The 10,569-nt window shown below is 38.1% G+C and overlaps 2 protein-coding genes across 3 annotated transcripts in view; both read right to left on the reverse strand.

Moving 5' to 3' along the window:
• LOC122082011 (uncharacterized protein At5g41620-like) overlaps window positions 1-2,481 on the reverse strand; it is a 33,207-nt gene extending 30,726 nt beyond the window's left edge. Inside the window, exon 1 of the mRNA XM_042649490.1 lies at window positions 1,963-2,481. Within this exon, the coding sequence (XP_042505424.1) occupies window positions 1,963-2,301 (339 nt within the window). The 5' untranslated portion in view covers window positions 2,302-2,481. The remainder of the gene's footprint in view (window positions 1-1,962) is intronic.
• Window positions 2,482-4,735: 2,254 nt separating this feature from the next.
• Window positions 4,736-7,816, reverse strand: LOC122080830 (F-box/kelch-repeat protein At3g61590-like). 2 transcript variants are annotated; one of them, XM_042647695.1, is made up of 3 exons: window positions 7,434-7,816; window positions 6,682-6,719; window positions 4,736-6,185 (listed from the first exon to the last, which is right to left on the reverse strand). In XM_042647695.1, the coding sequence occupies exon 3, from the start codon at window positions 6,161-6,163 to the stop codon at window positions 4,955-4,957; it is 1,209 nt and encodes a 402-aa protein (XP_042503629.1). In that variant the 5' UTR covers window positions 6,164-6,185; window positions 6,682-6,719; window positions 7,434-7,816; the 3' UTR covers window positions 4,736-4,954. The 2 variants fall into 2 exon arrangements, with proteins under 2 accessions (XP_042503629.1, XP_042503628.1); XM_042647694.1 differs by lacking the exon at window positions 6,682-6,719 and having other exon boundaries at window positions 7,434-7,811.
• Window positions 7,817-10,569: the final 2,753 nt, after the last annotated feature.

The following is a 10,569-nucleotide window of genomic DNA, read 5'->3' on the forward strand; positions in this document are numbered from 1 at the left end:
GGGGAATAATTAAGCATGCAAATTTTCAACCAAAGAAACACCTCTTCAATGATAAACATAGCCTAGCTGGAAAAACATACTAACCAGTGCGCAACTCCAACCTAGGTAGATTCAGTTGGAACCAAAGGAAGCCACACCATAAAAACTGAATGATCAATTTCTAGCCGAACCCAATTCCAAAAGTCAACCCGAGGCCAATCAAAATCTTATTTAGTAAACTCTAAACCCAAACTGAACTAGACCATGCTTTAAGTAGGATCAGGCTAAGCTATGCATAGGATGAGAATTGAAAATATGCCTCTTCAATCATGATAAGGATATGCTTATATAATCAAGTTGTACATGGGTTCCACCCACCCCATCCTACCCTACCTTCAGTAAACCAAAAGGTCTTGAAAAACCAGATCACCTTATTTATGTTCAGGTTGAGCTCAGTTTAACTTTCAAAACTATTTTCAGACTTGTTTTTCCTATGGCAGTAAAAATCATACCTTTTTTGGTAAAGTTGGTTATGGGGCTATACCAATCTGGATGGCCTACCAAGCTAATGATCCTAATGACTGAATGAGTGAACTATGTCTATAATTCAAGGATGTATGACCCATTGTAGATGAGATTTAATGTGACGGCGGGGGATCGCTGCCAGGCTACATCCCCCCTGCGCCCAGACACAGGAGGGGCAAAATTACTGCCCTGCCCCTCCTGTAGGTTGCCCCCAGCCAGGTCCCAGCCTCCAATTGTGTAGGGGCCACGCAGTCTGGCAGGAATATTTTTCCCTGAATGTGATTATTAACTATTTCCTTTCTCTGAATAAAGAGAATTTGCCAACATTTGACAGCAAAAGAGTTAGAGGTTTGGCAACAAAATTTCACCACCATTAAAATAAAAAAATTTTAATTCCAAAGTTTTAATTTCGAAGCAAGAACATAAATCAGCAATCATTGATCATCAAGTAGGTGCCATCCTGTACAATTTTTTTTATTTTTCTTTTGGGAAGACCATCCTGGACAAATTTACAGAGTATGTCAATAAATAGGCAAACTTAGAAACCAAATCCAGTTATCAAGGTTGAGTTCTTTACTGGGCCGATTAATCATCACGCAGAAGCAAACCCATCATTCCACATAAAATGACAAGTTTTAATGCAAGCACAATTCAATTTAACATTTTTTTCATCATACTGGATCAAATGCAGGGCCAGAAATCTAACTCAATGGAAGTGACGTACTAAGGGGAATAATGAGCGAAAGAAACAGAGGGTAAAAAACGAATAGAACATTAATAAGACAAATAGGATTTGGGGCAAAAGATGAAATGACACCAAACACCCCCAAAAAATGTCCACATAACTCAATCAGTAGAAATAAACTAAAATGAACCCTTGAAGGTAAAAGCAAATCACGAACTCCATACCCAAAACTAAAAAAGGATCAAGGAGAGAACAGCTAGAAAACCAGGTATGCAAAGCGGATGATTTCAAGAGAGGAACCCAAAGAACCAAAACTAAATAAATTAATTCCAATATCAAACTAAAATCCTACAAGAATATAATGATCAACTAGGACGACCCAATTTTCATAAAATTTAGATAAAACCTAAGAAACATTGAAACCCCGAAAGCATAATTTGAAAGGCTAAGTTAATAAAGAACAAAAAACAGAGGAAGTGAGATCGTCAACTAGGTAAACAAGGCCCATAAACTAATTAGACAAGATAGATCATTTGCAAGGTCATCAACAAATTGGAGGAAGTAATGAGTATAATAATTGGACAAAACCCAAGAAACTTCAAGCACCCCCCCCCCCCCCAAAAAAAAAGGACCCCCCAATCCTGCTGAACCCATCAAGCAGAAGAACTAGAAGAAGTTGAAGAGAGATACAGATATACACTGGATGGATATAATTATATGAATACAAAAGCTTGGGGAAGTGCGTAAAGGGAGGTGTACTCTAATACTCTTACCTGTGCTGGGGGAGGACTATAAGAAGGATCGGCCAAATGGGTTGGAAGGTCAAGACCCTTGTCCTTTTGGTGGCGAAGCCTGAGACCACCCTTGCTCATTTTAGAAAGCGGCAGGTTCTGGAGCTCCCAGAGGTTGGCACCAAGCGTTCTAGCAGAAACGGTGGGAGGCAAGATGAGAGGGTCTTTGATTGTGCTATCCGGCGCACCCCCAAGTTTCCAGTTGGGCACTGGAGTGCAAGGGCCCCCTCTTTTCCCTACCGAAATCCCGCGTTTCAACTTTATCCCCAGAAATTCCTGCTTTTCTGCTGCCCCATCTCCACCTTTTTCTACCCTTTCCATCTCACTCCAAAGTTCAAACTTCAAACCCCTCCCTCCCTCTCTCCAATTTCCACATTCCTATAGTGGGTTGGTTTGGTTCACTGTTCTCTTCTCTTCTCTTCATCGATTGACTGAAGCTTTCTTCTCTTTGTTCACCTGCACACGGACACTCTCTCCCTCTCACTGTCTCTCACGCGTGTCACTGTTTGTTGCTAAAAGTGGAGAAAACTATTATTAAAAGCAAGAGAAAAAAATGGTGATATGATTGATGAACTTTTGTTCTTTTTCTCTTATTAGCTTTGTATTGAAGTTCAAAATTAGTCCTCAACTTTGGAAAGATTAACGGCTTTAACCCTCCATCCTTGACAGGTGGGTATATTATTCGGCCTATACCTGTAGCTTTTAACTCCTGCCGACCTGTCGAGGCCCCACTACTGTAACTATCCTTGTTGTGACCACAGAAGGAATCCCATGAAGGCAGCCCTTTTGGGCTGTGGCTGCTCTCCCGTTTTGAGTCTCAGACCACAAGAACAAACCTCCTGCACCAAACGGCAAGGTCTCCCCATTTAGTTGCCTAAATTATGCTTCTGAGCTTTGAGTGAGCTTAAATGGCAATCATCCTGTGTTCAATGTTCTACAGTTAATTTCCCACATATTCCCCAAATTCCAAAATCTGCAACTTAAAAGAAAAAAAAAAACTTAATCTTTTTCGTGGGTAAGTGAACCATTTTGCTCAGAATAAAATATTGATTTCAGAACAAGGAAACAAAGAAAGACCAGTAAAGGGCTCTGTGCTATTTCGTTTGACCCACAGAGGAATGTCGTGGACAAGATCATCTAAGAAAAAACTAAAAACCGCAAGTGTTTGGATATGTTTTTGGGACCCATGGAGATCCGGAACAAAGCTTTGGTCGCTCGAGATTTCTGTCCATGACCCTTTTTCCTGGGGAACTCCAAGGATTTTAATATCCAGCTTGCCTTTTAATTAATAGTTAATGAGATTCTGTACTGCTTCAAATCTCTTCGTTCGCATTGGGGTCCAGAAGATGAACTTTAGACTCACAGAATTTCTCATCAGTTTGAAATTCTGGATATCGAACTATGAGTGAGGTATAGGATATTGAGACAGTTAGGCCCACAAGAATCATGTTAGGACCATTAGTCCCACTCTTCCAGTTGGTTTAGCCCTCTTGAGTTAAGACTCTTTTAACTCTTAATGTTGTGGACTTGTGGTTGACTCTCTGGTTTGCACAAAGCCCATTCCTACCCATCTTGTTCATGGGTGGTTGGTGACTAGTAGAATTTTTTGTGCAGCCTACACATTGAACATTGAAAGAGAAATGCACACAAGAATTTGCAAAAGGGCAAACCACCCCTTAGTAACAACTCAATACACAAGGGTGAGTGGAATTAAATTCAAACTCGATTGCAGTGACCCAATCATTTGAAACTATTAATCATTCAACATACTTATAAAGAAGGAATCAGGATTTACACGTGGGTATGGTATATAGATATCTTACACACCAAATCAATGGGAGGAGGGGGGAGAGAAAAAAAATATGATTAATCATTCAAGAAACTTACATGGTTATTAAAGAGGAAGAAGAAGAGAAAAATGTTAGTGATTATGAGAAGGCGTGCACCAGGGGCAGTGTCCTTGCCCTTTCCCTATAAAAAAGAATTATTCTTCAAGAAAAATGCACTCTTATGGCCCTTAGTTTCTTCCTTTCACTGTCCACTGCTATCAAGACAAAACTTCTTTTTTCTGTGTTTTACCTGCAAGAAAAAGGGTGGGACCCATGGGAAGAATTCCAATTCATTCCGAGAGTCTAAGCTAATAGAAATGAAATGATATTAATTGCATTTCGCACCCACATCTATAAAGGGAAAAACTTTGGAAGGGCTAAACATTCCAGTTTATGGAATACAGAAAAGGTCATGCCCACCTCCATTTCCCATATTGAGGAAAAGAACCACCCATTTCTAGATCTTCCCCTGTGGTAAGGAGTCCCCTAAAAACGTAACAATCCACAAAGCTAACATATATCCGTAAGACATGAAAGGCAAAACGATGCCCATTGGGCCAATCTATATCCCAACTCCAAATCCTCCCCACTGCCCAATCCACCCACCATGAGAGAGAGAGGAATCAAAGGATATTTCAAATAGTATTTGCAGCACCCAGAAACATAAAAAGGTCAAAAAAAATTTGTTTGATCAATAGTGCTCTACTCGGGAAAAGGAAAAGATTGGGTGGGGGGACCTGTGAGATGAAACCCCAATACAATAAACTTCAAATCAGAAAGGCCACTGACCATAAACTAGAAGAGGAGGAAGGTGGGGGAACATTAAAAGCCTATCCCAGCACGACATTAAGCAAAAGATGCAGAATCAAAATATTCAGTGATTTTCTTTTTCAGAGAGTGGCGGCAAAAAGAAGAGGCCAAACCACTTGTAGAAGGTCTCAACCTTTCAATTTGTAACTCTTCTGATGATATTCTCCAAAAGCAAAGAATACAATTCACATTTCATGAGACATGAATAAGCAACTGCCTTGTCCACTACATTTTCTATAGAATTTTTTACTGACTTCAATTCCAAAATTAATTAAAACGTGGGAGGAGCATTAAATGATCAATTACCATAAATAAAAAAGAGAACAGGCCCACAATTAGGGAGCAACTTCAAGCCTTGGTTCAAAACAAAAACCAGTGAAGAGTTGAAGTGGGAATCTCTTTGTCACAGGACACTTCTGTGACCACTTCCATTGCTTCTGGTTCATATCAAACACAAGAAGAGCTGGAGCTCCATAACTCTGTATGTATATGAGATCATCAGTTCCACTGCTAGCAAATACATCATCAAACTCACCAAATCCTTGGAAGAACTTGTGGGGCATCCTCGAAACTTCTTGCCACTCTTCCCCATTTAGAATCCAAATGCCAATCCCCTTTATAATGTCCGGTCTGTCTGGTTTCCCAATCCCACCCACCATCACCAGCTTATCATTAAGGTTCATCAGGCGGCCACAGGTCAGAGGGCAAGGCACAGGAATTTGCATCAGCTTACCACGGGAAGAACGGCTAGAAAGATCATGCATAATCAAGCCATGGCGTTCGTGCCAACCCATGCCACCTACAGTAGAGTAAATCAAGAAGTACAACACCCCATCACAGATCACACTTTCATCGCCTCCTCTCCACCCTGTCAACAGCTCTGTCGCAGAAGTCTCCCACGTCATTGTTTCCGATTCGTAGACATCAACTGAGAGATCCCATTGGATGAAATTACCAGGAACTTGCTTAGATTTTGCAATTGCAACAGTATAACTGTGAGATATCCTATCAACTGAGATTGCAAGAGCACTGTAGTCAGAGTATTTCAGACCCGGAGGCTCATCAAGGATCTTATATTCTTTGGTAATAGGGTTACAGACAAATAGCTGGCTTCTACTATCATTGTCCATGAAGCAAACCAAACCACAGGAGGAAGCAATAAACCAGTTAGGTGTCTCAATGCGGGGGAGCTCCAAACTGTACCATTTCCGAAGGATGGGATCATAGGCATACCCAGTAGGTTCATCAGAGCTCGTAAACATAAAGTACCAAGGTTTTTGGGATAAAACACTTAACCTTCTGGAATTTACAAGTTCATTCCATCGTTTACACACACAACCTGCTCTAAAGATGCTTGCAATAGGAAGATAGACAAATATTCTTTCCAATAAGTCATCAGGAAGAATAAAATCTATCGGAACTACTAGGTTTAGATTATTGCCTTCATCGCTGATTTCAGGGAATCGCTCAAACTTTGAAATACATGTAAACTCTCGCCCAATGTCATCAAAGCGATCGGTGATCCATGATGTTTCCTCCTCCATGATCAACAAAAGTAAAGATACCCTAAACAAAAAAGGGGAAAAAAAAAAGTCGACAAAGAAACAACCAAAATATACAACAATTACCAAAAAAAAAGACATCCATATTTTAGGACAACTGACATGTTTTCTCAGATTATAAATCCAATTCACAACCATTACACTGACATCTTATCACCTTGAAGACAGAAGAGCGTCTTCAATACACATGTCAGATGAAGAATAACAGAAAAACAAGCTAGAGTAATTGGGGGTGAAAAAACACCATTAAGAGCCTTTACAAAATTTTCCCTTCTACGGAATTCTTCACTCCTTGAAGCTGAACCAAAATAACCTTCAAAAACAACTGAACCAAAATAACCTTCAAAAACAATCTCAACCAAACTGATTCAGGCTTATTGTCATTGATGAACTTAAAGCAACAACTCCCCTCCCCCAACCAAAGAAAAATCATATGCATAGTCTTAAAATGAAAAATGTATCATTTCAGAGCTCAGAAACGAATATTAAACCCAATTCACCTGCAAACGATTCATGTTATGCTGATCTGGGAGTGTTCCTAAGAAAAAAAAAAATACCCAGATAAAGAAACATTCGAGAATGCCCAAGAAGAATTCAGAACCTAAAACAAAGCAAAGTAATCTAGAAGCTCAGGTAGCAAACCAGAATATCCAGATATTACAAGATGAAAATGAGCCTGAGAAGAAACAAAAGAATCTTCATCTAAGAAACTATGAAGTACAGTAAACAATCTGATTTTTCTGGTTAAATTTCTACAAGTAAACGAGAAAGTGATCCAATTAGATTACTGAGAAGGTAACAACACGACCAACAAAAGGATTAATGAACGAAGACCGAATCTAAACTCAATTCACTATCCATAGTTAAAGAACAACTTTAGAAGAAGAAGAAAAAGAAAAATCAAACTCAAACGACTGAACCCATATCACATGCCGATAGGTAAGACACGCATACATTAGGCAATAGAGAGAGAAAGAAAGATTTTAATTTTTATCCAAACTTCGACTACAATGAGCACTCTTTCATACGAACAAACCCTAAATGCGATCTTCAAAGAAAAATGTTAGGTAGGGCACTGGAAAACGGAATCCCATCTATATAGAAACATTGGAGAAAAAACCCAGCACATTATAAGAAACCCACGACGAACAATGAAAATAGAAGAATGGAAAACAGATCAATAAAGGGAACCAATTTAATTCAAGACAAACTAGAAATAACCCAATAAGAGGAAGAGAGACGATGAATATACCCTTCCAAACAAAGCTCTACTGTGCTCTCCCCACAATCTTCTCTTTGCTTTAAAATGATCAAATGAGACCTTTCTCTATTTATCAACAACCTCCAGATTTAGCAGAGAAGATGAACAGAAAATAGGGAGGATTATAAAGAACCCAATAACAGTTTTCTGAAAAATGGCAAGAACATAGAAGGAAATGAGATGGGTAACTCAGTATTTATCCTTAAAACGATGGACCAGGCATAGAAAGAGCCACACCGATCCATTTACTTTGGCTTTCTTAAAGGGCGAGATCAAATATATGGTCTTTATTCCGAGGGAACAAAACGACAGGTAAGGCCTAAAAACGGAAGCGGCTTTTATAGAGTTGTAGAGAGAGAGAGAGGGTTTGGGTTTGGGTTTGGGTTTGGGTTTGGGTTTTGTTTTGTTTTGTTATTGTGTTATTGGATCAAGTTTAGAGACAAAAGACTCTCTTGGCCGAAGCTTTCCATGGAGCATTACTCAACTTTTGCCTTTTTAGTGAAAGACCCATTGGGTTTTCAGACGCACTCAAATGGGAAGGAAATATAATACCCTTTGTGCCTCTCTCTCTCTATAGCAGGGTTCTAAGTATCAGTATCAACTCTGCTGGATTATATTGGTTTCGATATCAAATTAAGAATAAAATTATATGAAAATTAGAGGTAAAACCAGTTGATCTGGCTAGAATCGATCAATCCAAATTAATATCATATTGCTATCCATAGAGACTGATCCAATTCCGAGATTTACATCCTTGCTACTGGCACCTCAAATAAGAATATGAAGAAAAAATATGCTCATCAGTCATAATTTTAGGTATCAGAATCAGACAGACCATATCGGTATTTTAAAGAGTAAAATGGTCCGATCTGATCTGATACAACCGATCCATAGTGATCCATATCCACAACCCTCATCTCTCTCCTCTTCCTTCCATAAACCTCTCTTGTTTAGTTTCTATTTTTTTAATTGCTTTGCTTTTTGGGTTGTTTGCCTCCTGGCTTCCTTTACCCTTTTTCTCTCTAGTCTCTTCCTTCCTGTTTCCCCTTACTCTGCCCTTTTCGAATTTTGATCTCAAGGCTTTTTAGGAAGTCAGACCTTAGGTTCCTTGAGGAGTTTTTCTTCTTCTTCTTTTTTTTTTTTTTTTTTTTTTTTTTTTTTGATAAAAGTTTTTCTTCCATTGTAAGCTTGTCTTTCTGTTTCTCTTTCCAAAAAGTGGACTCTTTTTTTTTTGCTAGGTATCGGCGGCCCCTTCTACCTAACTCTTTTTTCATGTCATACAAGATCCATGTCAATTCCCCCACCCGAGAGAGAGAGAGAAAAGGGGGGGTTAGCATCAATTGATAGCTATCTTATAAGGCTTATCTAATGCCATTAACTATTATGTGGATAGATATCCTTTTAAATTGATAACGTGTTAAATTTTATTGCCAATTACAATAGGATGGCCACCATGAGATGAAACTCTTGTTGTACTTTTCGAAATGAAATTTTGATGGAGGAGGATTGGTAGCATTGGATAGACAAAAAAGGACTATAGTTTTGACCTCGTCGATAGAAAGTGAGAGTGTAATGATAACCCAATAGTCTAATCACTAAATCACTCTTCACATGTGAATGGGTGAAGGAAAATCTTCACCTACTTTAATTATGAGAATGGACTCTCTCTCTCTTTTGAAATGATCTCTTGCCCTCTTGTATGATGGCACATCCCATATTAACATGGCCTAGTTGGACCACCGGTTAAAGTGCAGTACATGGACGGAGTGTCTATCCCTCTTCCATATAACATAATGGGAAAAAAGAAATTGTACGACTCCATCATGTGGATTCTTTTATACATCCCTCACAAAATAGTGGTTTCGCATTCTCTTTCCTACATTTAAACTCACTATTTGACAGTTCAAAACCAGCTACACCCATTGGTGCAAAATTGCATAATGGATATCGAAGGAAACCTCTACCTAAATTAATTTATATTTTTTCCTAATTATGTTTTTTTCAAAATTATTTGACTTATAAATCATTCTTTAGATAGTTTTACACTACCAAATGGTGATGCACTCAACCTATATATCAGGTAATCTGATATGATCACAACATATCCACAAAAGTTCTTACAAAGAAAAAACATGTCCACAAACATTTGATGAAAAAATTGGTCAACTTTACATTTGTATATGCCAAAATATCTTGTACCGCTTTCCTCAATATTCCACCTAGTTGTGTCAAGTGTAAGGTGATGTGGCACTCCTGACAATCGGATGCATAGAGAATGGTCTGGAATAGATATACGTTAACTTTAAACATGTAATATCTATATATTAGCATTTTATTTTCCTTTTTTTCAACCATACATTTTTTTTTAACCATTTTCATTAGTTACAATTTTCTATTAGATTTTTTTAGTTTAATTTTACCATCTAGCTAATTTTTTGAACCAGAATTTGACATATGAATAGAGGACGTCAGGGTCCAACAAGTGCACATAATTTTAGTCATATCCAACTTTTCACGTTGCAAAATATTTAGGCAATACATAAAAGGCTTTTCCTAATGGGCTATCCAAAAAACAGTTCCCTATGTATTTTCTGGTAAAAAAAAAATTTAATTTTATATAAGATTTCCTTTGTGGTCTTCATTGTGAGGGTACTCTCTATGAGGTTTTAGATGGATATAGAATTGTTGTTGGCATGGATTCATGCCACTACATGTGGGGTTTGGTTAAGTGATTCTAGTCTCACCTAATATGATTTTAAAATGACTTCTCATGCAAGCACACCCTCATTGAATGCAATATTGGAATAAAGTCTTTGGGCAATTATGATTATATTTGCTCTTTCCTTTTTCTAATTTGTGAAGTGGTAGGCTAGATTTTTATTAATCAGGGCAAACCCATTACATTGAATTGGCAATGAGTCCCTGGGCCAACAACCTTTAAATAAATTTATAAAGTAAAAGCATCTAGTCGTAGGAAATTAGTTAAAAATTGAAATAACTAAATTTTTTAAAATAAATTACACCACCACCCATGAGAGGATGAGAGTTTCATCGTTTCATATTAAATGGTCACAACTCACAATTGTACTAAGAAACCTAGGATTATAGTACCAATACCAAAAAAAGG

The sequence above is a fragment of the Macadamia integrifolia genome, chromosome 6 (genome assembly GCF_013358625.1).
Source record: "Macadamia integrifolia cultivar HAES 741 chromosome 6, SCU_Mint_v3, whole genome shotgun sequence".
Taxonomy (NCBI): domain Eukaryota; kingdom Viridiplantae; phylum Streptophyta; class Magnoliopsida; order Proteales; family Proteaceae; genus Macadamia; species Macadamia integrifolia.